This window comes from Dermochelys coriacea, chromosome 1, assembly GCF_009764565.3.
Source record: "Dermochelys coriacea isolate rDerCor1 chromosome 1, rDerCor1.pri.v4, whole genome shotgun sequence".
NCBI classification, from domain to species: domain Eukaryota; kingdom Metazoa; phylum Chordata; order Testudines; family Dermochelyidae; genus Dermochelys; species Dermochelys coriacea.
The window spans coordinates 240,921,021-240,935,974 of NC_050068.2; the positions used below are offsets into that span (position 1 = coordinate 240,921,021).

The following is a 14,954-nucleotide window of genomic DNA, read 5'->3' on the forward strand; positions in this document are numbered from 1 at the left end:
AGAAAAATGAAAAAACGTAAGGTCAAGAGAGCTAAAGTATGATAACTGAGAAAGAGTAGCAAAGAAAAAATAACCAGATCTCAAATGGAAATCACAGAAAAGAAAAGGCAGATTTTAAAAAGTTTTAGACTATTAGTGTCTATTTACTTAAGTAAAATGTGTGGATAACTATTTCCAATGGGAATCTCGTCAAGCATCACAAGGAAGCCAACCACAATGGTCAGGGAATTCAAGATCAATTTTAAAGTTTAAAAGCTCTCAATTGCTTCAAATAGTTATTTCCAAACTGTAAGTAGTGGATGTTTTGCCGCTAGAGTGGACATCTAATGATGAAGCTGACAGTACACTCCAAAGATGATGGAGGCTACAGAAACAGCTATTTGACAGGTTCTGAATAGTTCCATCACTGTCAGGACTAGTGACAATTACTTTTAGCTAAAAAACAGCACCAAATTTAATGGTACAAATCTGGTTAGATTTACAGTAATGAAATATTGTGCAAAACAGAGCACTACTTTTAGGAGCCTTTTAGGCCATTCCTACTGTTTAAATTTCAGAATGCCTTGTGATCAGTACAGACAATGCATTACAAGGCCATAAGTACAATCTGTCCAGCAAACGATGCCTTTAAAAGAAAAAGTCATTTGGACACAAAAGGAGACATTAGAAGTAAGTTCTAAACCTTCTTATTATTGCAAAGGCATAGCTCGCTGGTGCAACCAAATTGCGGAAGAGAAGCAAAAAAAAGTTACACTGCTATAGAGCTGTTTTGAGGTGATATGGAAAGGATAATGAACTTGTCAATAAAAGGTGCAAAAAGAAGAGAGTCAGTGGGGAAGCAGTTAAACCATTCTTTTTGATGTTTAATACTTTCAAACTCATTTAGTAGTAAAAGCAGGGTGGAAATCACTTTGATTTAGACTATACTCCGGGAAGCCCTGCCTCTTCTTGCTTATTTTAGAATGCCTGGAATATTCCCCATGGTTGGCTCCTCTGCTGCAGATACGACTGCAGCTGCAATTCATACATAAGACTAATGGCAAGATACTTCCGAATAATGGCATCTCTTGCCTCACATTAATCATCTTACATTCATATAGCACCTTTCATCCCCTAGTGCTTTATAGACAACACTGTAAACAATGCTACATCCAGCACTACCAGTTTCTGGGGTGGAACAGCAGCTGTTACACAACACCAATACTACGCATTATGTGAAGAAAAGCACCACAGCTAATTAAAACTTCAAAGGAAATTTAGGTAGGCAGAGCATACTTTCCTGAGATGGGTTAAACCTTGTTATGATTTGAATTAAAACTGCATTTCCCAACACATTATGGAGCTTTTGTTCAATACTATTTCACAGAACATCCCAGGTTCCCACCATTTCCTGCAGCACTTACATGGTTCCTTGGAGGTCTTTGGTATGTAAACTGAACTGCGCAGGATTGTGATTACCTTACACAAGCTGAAAACATTTCAAATGGTATCCGGAGGAATCCAAGCACTGTACTATATATCATCTAAGAACAATTTTTAACAGAGAATGAGGCACTATCCTTAGATGAGATATCTGAGCTAGCATAGAAAGGAAGAGAGCTCACCAATACACAAAGAATGGGACTCCATGGTGGTACAGCGATCCACATACAAGACTTAAGCTTAATTCAAGAGAATTTCAGTACATGCTCAGCACTTCTGAAAAATCAAGTCATGGGCTGTTTGGAAAAAGAGGTTAAAAATGTTTCCCTGGGGACAGGATGAAAGAAAGAACAAGCCACATGTAATAGATGTTGGGAGCTCCAACACTACAGTGATGACAGCATAAGAACCTGTATAGACGAATGAACAGTAAGAGTCCTCAGCTTTGCTGAGGAAACATCAGCGACAAACTTCAGAATTCAAGAGGTGGCATTTCAGTTATTGGTTTTTAAGGAAGAAGGGCCTACATACAATAATGTGATTACTCATTGATCATGGTGGTTTATAGTTAAGATTTTTTTTCAATTATGAAGTGAAATAGAAAATATTGATTCTCATACTGTGGGCTTCACAGAAGAGGCCAGTTTTTAGAGTAAATTAAAAAGAGAAGAGAAGTGGCAAGGCAAACCAGAGGAGGGATGGCATTCCATGTCTCAGGGTAGAATGAAAAAGGAGCAAATACACATAAGTGAAGCAGACAAAATGTTCATCGAGGCTAGAATCATTTCTGGAGCAAAGGAAACAGTGCTCAATGTAAGATCCGAGGTCAAATAAGCAGAGATTAGTGTTATGAAGGGCCTTAAAAGAAAGGGGAAAAAAATTAAATGGATGCAATGGATTTAACACAAGAACAAGAGACTGATTACTCCTTATCAAAACAAAATGCAAGGGCTCAAATTCATTATTGTGAATGGCTAACAATACTGTTACATCACAAAATCCAATACCCATTAAAATCTCTACATCTATTTAAGTTTGTGACCCATATTCCTCTCTCCCCACGCCGCATCAAGAAAAACCTCCATTATCTGTTTGACTTGGGCTCAGCCATTCATCTAACTTGGGAACTGATGTGGTCAGCCAGACTGACATTTCCTCATGCAGTCTGTCAAATCCTAATCTGTTGCAGGGTCATACATCAATTACATGGCGATAGACAAGCTACCAATGAATACAATGTTTATAATCCTCTGATGAAGGGGCTTTCCTATGTTTTAGCCCTCGCCTATTAGATGGGATTTCAGTACATATTCAGCTTTTCCATTTGCCTTACTAAACTTACAGTCAATATGCAGCTGTATTGAACTACTGCATTAAAGTACACTCTACCAGATGTCACCAAGATTCACTGGGTATCCATTTAACTGTTATGGATCAGAGACCCAACTTATGCATTTATAGCTATACTAACAGAATACTATAGATTTTTTATTGCCAGGTTTATAAAGGACAAAGGGAGAGGACTAGCCTTACCAGCTGTCTATTTAACACTCTAGAAACACAGCCTCAAGTGTAGCAGCCCTGTTATGTCTTGTGTTTACTGCACAGTTAACTCAAGTTATAACTCAAGTGTTTCCCCTAAAGTTGCTGGCCTACCAGGGGGTCTAGTTTACGGCTTGAGTAAGCACAGCTTGTCAGCTGCTAACACAATCACTCCGAGCTCTTCATGTATTTTTTTTGCAGTGTGACCACTCTCACTCAAGCTAGGCTAACTTGAGTGATCACTACAGCGATGACAGCCTTAACATTAAAATGTTTTTTAAAAGCAGCACACTTTTGAAATATTCCACAATTCTGGGCCCTCTCTCCAGCATAATACCTTGAAATAGTTATGAGTCTCAGTTCAGCCAGTTCACCCATTACACTTTACATCACACCTTAGGCCTGGGTTACACTGGGGAGGATCGATCTAAGTTACACAACTTCAGCTACGTGAATAATGTAGCTGAAGTCGCCATACTTAGATCTACTCACCGTGGTGTCTTCACTGCGGTGAGTCGACAGCTGACGCTCTCCCATCGACTCCGCCTGCGCCTCTCGCTCCGGTGGAGTACCAGAGTCGACAGGAGAGCGCTCGGCAGTCGGTTTATCGCGAATAGATTATACGCGATAAATCAACACCCACTGGATCGATCACTGCCCGCCGATCCTGCGGGTAATGTAGACAAGTCCTTAATCTAAGATGTTGTATTTACATAGCACTTATTAAAAAACAACAGATCCCAAGGAGCTTCACTGGTTATAAACATATGAAGATCATTCCCCATACCATCACAAGAAAGTCAGTGAAATGCTCTACAAGTTCAGAGAAGCACTGCAAGACAATTTTGAACTGAAACTAAGAGTGGACTAGTGTAGCAGTTCTCAAGCTGGGATCTGAGTGTACTCCAGGAGTCCACCGGCCCCGCTGATCAACTCCTCCTCCTCCCTCCCGCACACCTCAAGGGAAGAGGCAAAAAGAGGTGGGGAAGAGGAGGGGCAGGGGTACAGCAGGAAGAGATGAGGTGGGGTGGGGCTTGGAGAAAGGGGTGGAGTGGGGGTTGAGCATCCCCAGGGAAAATAAAAAGCCAGCTTGGGGATCCGCTACAAATTTTAAATAAAAATAGAGGACCTCAGGTTGCTAAAGTTTGAGAACCACTGGACTAGTGGTTTGATTTAAATCAAGGTATTAAAATAATTATTGAAATCATCAAATGGAAAAAGTTGATTTTAATCATCAATTTTAATCAACTTTTCCATTTATATGTCAGTTATTTTCTAAAGCAGTGGTCCAAAACATTTTACCTCATGCCCCAGCTTACTGTTGTCCACACCACCACCACCACAGCTGGGACTGGGGCCACAGTTCGGGGGGTGGGAACAGGACACAGATAGGGCAAAGAGGCCCAGGCTGGGGGCAGGAGAGGAACCTTGCCCGGGGCTGACAGCCCAGGGCCCTGGGCATAGGACCGGGGCCAGGAACAGAACTGGGTGCTGCTCCCTCCCCTCGTGGGGGCTCATCTGGGCCCCAGTCGCGCCCTCCCCAAACATTCCTCTGTGCACGCCCCACCATTTGGGGACCTCTGTTCTAAAGAAAGGTGCATTCTCACTGGTTGATGTAGCCATTAAAACATGTTTTTTAACAACCAAATAGAGCCTTTACACTACATTTGGTACATCTTTTTGCTACATTGAAGGGTACATTATATATTTAAGAAATTATATATCTTAATATTTTCAGATTCTTATTAATTGTACATTTTTAGTACGTTAGGAAATGGTTAAATATGTATTGCTTATTTACTACATAATTAACTTTTTGCTCATGATTTGTGTCAAGCTGCATTCAGGTGATAGCTGGAATTTAAATGCACAAAACAGCACATAAATTTATTTTTATTAACAAAACAACTTTATATGTTTTGGATACATAAACCTCTCTTCTCAGAACATGTTTCACATTTACAACTAAATAAGTTTAGGCCTTAACATTTTTTATTAAATTCAGATTTCATTTTCAACAGGTTTATTTTTTACACAGAAAAAATATATAATTTAAACAAAATAAAGAAATCCAATTTAAATTTAAAATTATTTTTATATAAAAAAAATCATCACTTTTTTCCCCACAGTGGTTTAACCTGGCAGTAATTGGTCTCCGAGAATGTCTCCATCTGCTAGAATTCCCCATAGCACGTGCTTTTGCAGGAGTTGGAAAATAACCACACACATCTTGAGGTATCGCCACTCTGGGCAAATCTACAATATTTGTGCTATAGCAGCACAGCTAAGGTGTCATAGCTCCGTTGCAGTATCCCATAGTGCAGATGCAGACTACAGCAATGGAAAAGGTTTTTCATGCTGTAGGAACTCCACCTCCCCAAGCAATGGTATCCTAGGTTGACGTAAGCATTCTTCCATTGACTTAGCTGCATCCATACCAGAGGTTCAGTTGGTAGAGCTATGGCACTCAGATGTGGACTTTTCACACTCTTCAACACCGTAGGTATGTAGACCTATGTTTTAGGTGTAGGTCAGGCCTAAGTGACACTAACTGGTTTTAGTAAATGGTCAAAAATTCATCAAAATTTAAACATTTCAGTTCCTACTGGAAATTAATCAATATTTCATCTGTTACTATTTCTCAAGTTGTTTGTAGTGGTATTGTAGTCATGTTGGTCCCAGGACAGGTAGGTGGGTAAGGCAATATCTTTTGTTGGAACAACTTCTGTGAGTGAAAGAGACCAGCTTTGGAGCTACACGGAGCTCTTCTTCAAAGCTCAGTGAAGCTCAAAACCTCCTCTTTCACCAACTAAAGCTGGTCCAATAAAAGATATTACCTCACCCACCTTGTCTCTGTTTCTCAAGTGACATTTAATGGATTGAAAAACAGTGAAAAGCTCTGTGGTAGTCATTTATTTGGGGTGTGGTTTTAGTTAACCTTAGAATGAGCATTTAATTACATTATCCCATAAACAAATAGCTTGATTTTTTTTAAAAAAGAACAATTAAATGACCTAATGAAGAGGTTCTCAACCTTTTGCAAACTTTGACCCTAAACCATGATGTTGATAAATCATTAAAACCCCAATTTTCTTTAACTTTATTAGTTTTCATTCATTTTTAGTAGTTTGCAATGCCATTTAATTTCATGTCGCATAAATTAAAAATGATAGTTGAAATATAACTTAACCAATTGGTATATTAGTTTAAAAACATTCACACAAGTATAGTCAGTGGGATAGCTGAGCAATCCTTTCAGAATAAACAGATACTCTAGTGATGAGCGAGGTATAAATACCTCTATAGATAGAAAAATGGAAAGAGGCAAATCAAAGTAACAAGTCAGTCAGTGAGGTAGGAATGATGAAATGAACAGAAATCATATGCCCGTATGCTATATCAGCACATGCACTCCAATGTAGGCACATATACCTGTGCAACCAATAGTCACATCCTTCAGCCACCTGATCTATATGCCTCCAAATCATTTGCCATTCAGATCCTCCAAACTCTTCCTTGTGTTTACATTTTAAATTTCCCTCAAGAATTGTTCATTAGAGATAGTTAGATATTTGATATTTCAATACTCAAAGCACATTCACCTGCAAAAAACCCAGCACACCAGTCCAATTTATTTGAACAACAACATTTGATCGACATACCTGGTTGTTAGATGTATGTACAGAGATTTCACTCAGTTTAGTGAGATCACTAGAAATGACACATTATGGGTGTTGTAAGGATGCTCACTCTATAACCCCCAGTTAAACAGAAAAAGAGTGGGTGTCTATACTCCTGTAAAAACAAGGAGGAGTCCCCTGGCACCTTAAAGACTAAGGGATTAATTTGGGCATAAGCTTTCATAGGTAAAAAACCCACTTCCTCAGATGCATTGTACACCTCTTCTGTACAATGGTATGTCTCTTTGAATAAAAGCTCGCCGAGGAAACCATGGCTGTGTTTCTATTAGTTACACGGCAAGGATTCCAGAACTTGTTAAAACTTACTAAAGAAACAGTTAAAAAGAACTGCCCCTTGCAGGGTTTCTGGCACGTCCCCCTCCAAGCACCTGGGGTAGAGGCCGATGGCGCAGACAGGGCTGTAGACGAGCCGGACCCCGGGTCTGGCACGGTGTTTCCCCCTCTCCCGAAGGGAGGGATCAGCGGCCCTGGGCACCCCGTGCAGGCGTGGCCGAGCCGGGACTCAGGACCCGGCTCTCGGAAGGGCAGAGCGCGGGGCTGGGGAGGTGCCAGCCCAGGGCACGGCGGGGCCGCCAGCCGCATCACCTGTGGCCCCCGGGCTGCTGGGCGGGGGCCTCAGCGAGGAGCGCTCGAGCCAGCCTTCGCGGCGGCGGGGGGGGGAGGGCACGTCCTTCAGCCACCGCGTCCCCTAACAGTCACCCGCGCGCGGACACACGGGAGGGCGCGGTCACACCGCAGGGCGCAGCCCCCGCCCCGCCGAGAGGCGAGGCAACCAGTGGGGGGAGGTGGGTGGTAGCTGGAGAGGGGCCCGTGGCGGGGGAAGGGGGGGGCTCCTCCCGCCCCGTCAGCGGTACTGACACTGCCCCCCCCTACGGCTCGTGACCGCGCTCGCCTCCTCGTGAAAGTTCTCAAGGCACCGAGTCCCACCCCGGGGGGAGGGGGATCGGGGCCTCGCGCGCCCGCGCGGAACCCCCCACCCTCCTCGCCACGAGCCGCGCGCGTGCCGAGGAGGGGAGTGAGGGGCGCGCCTAGAGTGCAGACCCCTTACCTGAGTCTCGCGAGGCGGCGGCCGCGGTCGCGCGGCGCTTCCTCCAACCTGTGCGTGCGCGCGGCGCTCCCAGCTGCCCTAAATTACAGACGCCGCCATGATGGGGGGGGGAGCGAAAGGGCATCAGGTAACGTTACCGTGGTCACGTCACGCGGGAACCGGAAGGACAGTTCGCGTCGTGTGACCTCCTCGCGGCGGCGACAGCAAACCCCCTTTGTCTCTAGTCAATGGGTAACTTCCGCCTCGGTACCTGTCATGGCGGCGGTGAGGGCGGGGTAGGCGTCCGCCTGACTCGCTGCCCCGTTGCAGCCGGGCTTCCTCCGCTCAACGCGTGACAGAAGCTCCCTCACCCCGACCCCGCCAACCCGAGTGCACGGTCCTGTACCCCGATCCCACTGCCCCCTAGGGGACTCTCCTGGGATCGTCCTGCCCCTGCGACTCTCTGGCCCATTGCCCTCGATGGGGATGGGCTTGTCCTGGGGCCCCATTGCCCCCAGTCCTCATGACCCCGTGTCCCTCTGACCCAACTGGCCCATGGAGCTGGGCTGGGATCTGTCTCATTAATATTTCCAGTATTTTAAATCTTTCTCTCAGCTCCAAAATCCAGAACAAAAAAACCACACCAACTCCACCTCACCAAACCTGCTCTCCCACCCAACTAAAATATGTGCGCCCCCAAGAAAACTAAACGTCCCTACTGACTGTGCCAAAAATCGTCACCCCCCTGAGCAAATAATTCACCAGGGTACAGCAAAAAAGACATTGCATTGCAATACAGGGTTGTTGGCTATTATTTTTATTATTATTTGTTAAACAGCAACTGCTTGGTCTATGTTGAGTAGAAAGGCACTGCTCCAGGAAGCAGCATTCAATTACTCTCCCAAATGTAACACGTGCTACAAATGCTTTATGTGACCTGTGAACATTCCACAAGCTGATCACTTGGAGAAAACTGACACCATCCCCAAATACCACAATAGTAGTCAGCCCTACTCAATAAACTTAGGCCTGGTCTACACTACAAACATAGGTTTACATAAGCTGCGTTAAGTCAATCTAATAATGTATGTGTCCACATTACCGAGTCCCTCCCGTCAACCTAAGTAGCCTGTAAAGTCGACTTCTATACTTCACCTCTGTGAGAGGCGTAGTGCTTGATTGACATCCATGGGTCAACATGGGGATAGTATAGTACACTGCATTGTGTAATTCGAATGAATTGGCCTCCGGGAGGTGTCCCACAGTGCTCCACTCTGACTACTCTGGAGAGCACTTTCAACTCCATTGCACATCAGCCAGGTACACAGGAAACAGACACTTCACTGTTAAAGCCCCAGGAACTTTTGAATTTTCATTTCCTGTTTGATCAGCGTGGGGAGCTCACCAGCACAACTAATCATGGAGACTCAAGACCGCAAACACGCTCCAGCATGGAGTACTCACGAGGCGATGGATCTTATTGCTGTCTGGGGAGAAGAGTCTGTGCAGGCAGAGCTCCAGTCCAGCAGAAGAAATGCTGACATCTATGCCAAGATTGTGCAAGGTATGGGGGAGAAGGGCTACACCAGGAACACGCAGCAGTGCCACTTGAAAATAAAGAAGTGTACCAGAAGACAAGGGAGGCGAACAGTTGTTCTGGTTCTTCCCCACAGACATGCCACTTTTATGAGGAGCTGCATGTGATTCTCAGCGGCAACCACACAACTACCCCAAAACGCTCAGTGGATACCTTCCAGGAGTCCTGGGCGACCTCGAGCAACAATGAGGAGGACATTGTTGACAAGGCAGAGGAGGAGAATGTAAGGTAAGCAAGTGGAAGATCCATTCTCCCTGCTAGCCAAGAACTGTTTTTAACTCTGGAGCCCATCCCTTCACAGGACCAATTGGCAGCGGAGCGTGATGCCGGGGAAGGCTCCTCTGGTGAGTACACATTTCCAATCAAACGGTAGGGGTTACGTGCTATTATTTTTTATGTTTAATCTGAACAAAAAAATAGGTGTCGTGGGTATTGATGGCCACTCCAGCTATGCAAAGGGTGCTCTCCGAAAAAGACTATTTATGTGCATGGGAATGGCGTGGGAATCCTCCATAGAGATCTCTAGGAAACTTTCATGGAGGTACTCTGAAATCCTTTACAGAAGGTTTTTGGGAAGGACTGCCTTGTTTTGTCCACCATGGTAGAACACTTTCCCGTTCCACTCCAGTATTAACTCTGCTGGCATCATTGCAGCATAAGGACCAGGTCTGTATCCAGACACGTGCAGCATCTGCTCCCTTGCAGCCTCAGTGACCGTCAGGAGAGTGATATCGCATAGGGTCACCTAGGAGAAATGAGGGGAAGTTTTCAATGCTAGCCCTTAAACCGCAAACAATTCAACAAGTAATCCACCCACCGTTTGGTGAAATATGAGTCACACAACCCTGCTTTCCCAAAGGTGCCATGATTGGAAGGGATCACTGTGTATTGCAAGCAGCATTGGAAAAAAAAGTGGGGAGGGGCTTCCTATTTGTCTCCCTTCGCACTCCCCCAACACGGTGCCATGCCGCTTTTGTAACAAATTGTTTCGGGGGCTTTACACTGATGCCTGTCCTCAAGCACCATCCAGGTTGCTAGGGGAAAGGGGACTTTTCTCAAGTTCCAACCTGTGATCCCAAGGATGTCTTCACAAAAGCAACAGCACAAGACCTTTCACCCATGTCTCGTGGCCTTACTCACTATGGCTGGAGCAGCAAACCGACTCTTGCAATAGCCAGCAGTTGTGATTACATTGTGGCTTTCAGTGAAGTGTATTGAGGGGTGGTTCTTTTTTTATTAAAAAAAAAATTAATCTTGCACCAGAAACAATGTATGCGCTGTTAATGCTATCCTTGTGCTTTGCATTCCTTGCAGCTGAAACCCTGTCCATCAATGCATCCTCCACACTGGGACATTGAGAAGACTCGGGAGGACAAGTTCAATGAGTTAATGCGCGCCTCCAAGAGTGACAAGACGGAGCTCAGAGCATGGAGGATTACACTGGCTGAGAACCTGGACATGGACGGGAGGATAGGAGAGCATGCAGGGAACAAGAGCATGCCACACAGGAAGAGATGCTGCCGATTATGAAGGAACAATCAGACATGTTGAGGCATCTGGTTGAGGTTCAAGAAAGGCAGCTGGATGTGAGAGTCCCTCTGCAACCTATGCTGAACCTGCTGCCATCATCACCCAGTTCTACATCCTCCTCTCCCAAATGTCTTATAAGGCAGAAGGGAAGTTCGGTATCCCTTGCACTCAACACCAGGGGAGGGTACAAGGACCAGATGGCACGCATTCCCACACCTTTGATTGTTATTGCAGTGCATCTGTAAGCAAGCTTTCCTTGTTTCTCCCCCCCCACACACAGTGTTACCAGCCCTTTTGCCCCAGGATATCATACTTTTCTTTGCTGTCTCTGTGTGTTTGTGTGCATAATAAAACTTAATGGATTGAGGAGAAAAAGCTCTTTATTAATTCAACACACGGTGGTTGGTGGGGGTGGAGTTTACAGGGGAGAAAATGCAATAGAGGGGACAGTTTGGTAAAAACAACATAGATAAGTGTCACATTACTCTGGCTCATTGCTGAAACTGGCTTTCAAAGCCTCATGGAGAGCAGAGCCTCTTGATGTGCTCTTCTTATTGCCCTGGTGTCTGGCTACTCAAAATTGGCTGCCAGGCGATTTGTCTCAACCCCTGCACCCTGGCAGAAACTTTTCTCCCTTTGTTTCATAGATATGATGAAGCACAGAAGGCAGCAATAACAATGGGGATATTGTTTTCACTGAGGTCTAACCTAGTAAGCAAACAGCACCAGCAACCTTTTAAACATCCAAAGGCACATTCCACCATCATTCTGCACTTGCTCAGCCTATGGTTGAACCAGTCCTTACTGTTGTCCAGGCTGCCGGTGTACAGCTTCATGAGCCCTGGGAGCCCTGCAAACTTGGATCACAATAGATCTCACAGGTTTCAGAGTAGCAGCCGTGTTAGTCTGTATTCACAAAAAGAAAAGGAGTACTTGTGGCACCTTAGAGACTAACAAATTTATTAGAGCATAAGCTTTCGTGAGCTACATCCGATCGAGCTGTAGCTCACGAAAGCTTATGCTCTAATAAATTTGTTAGTCTCTAAGGTGCCACAAGTACTCCTTTTCTTTTTGCGAACAGATCTCACAGTAGATTTACCCACTCCAAATTGATGCCCCTCTGACCAGTAGCAGTTTGGCATTGCAAGCTTCAACAGAGCTATCGCTACTCATTTCTCCACTGTCAGAGTGGCCTCATTTTAGTATTGCTGCGTTTCAGGGCTGGGGAAAGCAATTCACGCAGTTCCTGGAAAGTGGCCTTACATATTCAAAAGTACTGCAGCCACTGCTCATCATCCAATAGCTGCATAACAGTGTGGTCCCACCAGTCAATGCTTGTTTCCTGGGCCCAGAAAGAGTGCTATACCATGTCAAGGTGATGTGTGACTGTTGCCAGCAACTGCGAATTGCTCCGCTCTATGTCTTCCATCAGAGCTGCTTGTGTGGTATCACACTGTTTTGCACGGCGGCTCCTGTATCAGCTGTATAAATACTGAAGGATAAGGCGTGAGGTGTTTGTAATGCTCACAACAACAGTGTACAGCTGAGTGGGGTCCATGCTTATCATGTTATGGCATCGATGTGAGTAACCCAGGCTTTCAGAAAAGGCTTGGTTTGTTTGACGTTGATTCCAGGGAGGAAGGAAGGTAAGTGCCTCATGGGATGCTAATGCCATGTTCCCATAACCATCTGCATCAATGTTTTGGTCCTATAAGGCATTGCAAGCCCAACCCCAAATTCCAATTGGCTACGTGCACTGTGGTATAGCTACCCACAGTGCAGTGCTCCATGTGTCAGTGCAAGCCCTGCTAGTGAGGATGCACTCCGCCAACACAATGAGCATAGTGCGGACACACAAGATCATCTTGCTTAAATCAGATGCTCAATGTCAACTTTCATAAAGTCGACTTAACTTTGTAGTGTAGACATGGCCTTAGCTTACTCAGCCTCAAATCACTTATGCATCCCACAAAATATTATGCTGTGAAGATGCATTTTCCACATGGTGATGTTTTCATACAAAATAAGGAAATTGTGCAAATATAGGATTGTTTTTTGTTGACTTGCACTAGGAGAAATACCACAATATCACACTATGCCAGTTGTTGAAAAAGTGGCAAGCCTATGTAAGACCCAAATTTGTCTTCATCCCACACAAACTTGTAGATGCTTGTACACTAATTTTAGGCTTGATATCCTGTATAGGTTTCAGAGACTAGAGGATGATAGGATCTCCAACACTTAAATGTTCATACTTCTGCAGATATAGCATTTTTAGAGTTCAATAAATAGTTTGTAAACTGTCCTTCCTTCAATCACTCATTTTATTAAAAAGTGGTGTTGCATGCTCGACAGCCACGTCACTTGGATGGACAAAACACGCCCTCACACTGTGTTTTCAAACTCACTAGGGACATGCTAAGGGGTACACGCTCTGACCTTACCTAGTGCCACTCATGAGTCCTCTCCAGAGATTTGAGGATTTGCAGGATTGAGCCAGATCTGGGAACTTCACTACATGATGGCTGGTGCGATGCCATCAACCTGGTCACTCTGTCTGGTCGGTGCAACCGTCCTCAGTACAGTATATATGTTTATGATGATTACACACACAAGAACATTTCATATTCGTCCACTAGAGAGCAGTGGCACACATACCTGTTAAGTGGAAAAGATAAAAAAATATATAATTAGGTAATTCTTGTGGGAAATTTGGTAATCTTGACAATTGTATACCTGTTGGTGATTTTAGGAAATCCCACAGAAAAAAGTTACTTGAAATAATGAAGCTTTAAAAAAAGTGTAACTCCATGTCTGCGATCCAGTCCACATAGATAAGGTTATAGCGTACAGAATTTTTGGAGAGCTAAGAAAGAAGAAGATAATGGCAAGTCTGGGATCTTTTTTTAAAATGAAGTACAAGGAGAGAGTAAGGTATGGAAACTTTGTTTGGACAATCAACACTAAATATAATAGTGTTCTGATTCGTTGTGAAGTTACTTTAAATGTGATCATGTTATAATGTCCAAGTTGCTTTCTACACTAGAAACTCCTGTACTTTTAAAAAAAATCTGTGTATATGTTCTTCTGTATTGAATGACTTGACAACTGTCATAAAGATTAAATATTCATTCAAATAGCTGCCATAATGTCTTGTGCTATTATTTCATTAGATGTTAAGATAATTAGCTTGTGTCAGAACATTCTTTGGTTTGAGGCACTGTAAATGTTCAGTAACCAGAGACAAACCAAAATGTAGGAAGAAGTATGCATATGACAAATATTCAATATGTAACTGAATAGTGCAATTTTTCCAGTAATTCTGCAAACCAGAATAAATATATATGACTAAGGAAAGCTGTTTTAAATCTGGACACACAGAAAGAAATGGAAAAAACAGAATTATTGGTCATGTAAGAATGAACACAGAGTTTGAGAATGCTCCCAAATATGCTAGACGAGGAATGACTTAGGTAACGAAATATCAGGCAAGAGAGAGGAGGCAACAAATCTAGTTATTGTACCCCTGAAGTACTTCTGTAATGAAATCCTGGAACTGTAGTTCTAAACCGTAAAAGTATTGTGGCCCTCAGTGCCCCCAGGAGGCATCATAAAACCATCCACAAATGCATCTACAAGTTCTTGCTTCATATTGCCCAGCCTCTTGCCACGTTAATGCTCCCTGTCTCTTCCTGATCTTGGCTTCTTGTAATCTTCCATACTACCCCGTGCCTGGAATACTCCATCCACCATGCCTCCAGTGATGCAGTATTGCCAACGCAAAGCACTGAAAAATATTGAGATTTTACAAAATAATGTGAGATTCTTTATTTGCCTTCTGGTTTGGGGTCTTTTCAGGTATGTTCAGGTCAGGTCTTCAAGTTTTTTTCTGGCAACCATAACCCTGGGAATTTTTTTTAATGAAAGCTGCAATTCTCCTGGAGCGAAATGATTCCAGGTGCTTGGGCTGCAAGGAAAACGCCGAATAGAGCAAGGGATTCACACAGCAATGCTGGGCGCCGCAGCCCCCCGCTGGAGCCGGGTCACGGGGGCATCACCGCTGGGTCACCCCATAGCACTGACCGGCTCGTTCTGGGCTGGTAACCCACGGGGTTACCAAGTCACACGGGCGGGC

At 44.2% G+C, this 14,954-nt stretch overlaps 1 protein-coding gene across 4 annotated transcripts in view; it reads right to left on the reverse strand.

The window, feature by feature from the left end:
* Positions 1 to 7,963, reverse strand: part of BCL2L13 (BCL2 like 13) — a 79,375-nt gene extending 71,412 nt beyond the window's left edge. For 2 of the 4 annotated variants that reach the window (XM_043517623.1, XM_038412103.2), the window contains exon 1: positions 7,714 to 7,840. In XM_043517623.1, coding sequence (XP_043373558.1) covers positions 7,714 to 7,837 — 124 coding nt within the window. In that variant the 5' untranslated portion in view covers positions 7,838 to 7,840. Of the gene's footprint in view, positions 1 to 7,713 lie in introns of all 4 variants that reach the window. The other 2 variants (XM_043517613.1, XM_038412111.2) reach the window with 2 other exon arrangements.
* Between the last annotated feature and the right edge of the window lie 6,991 nt (positions 7,964 to 14,954).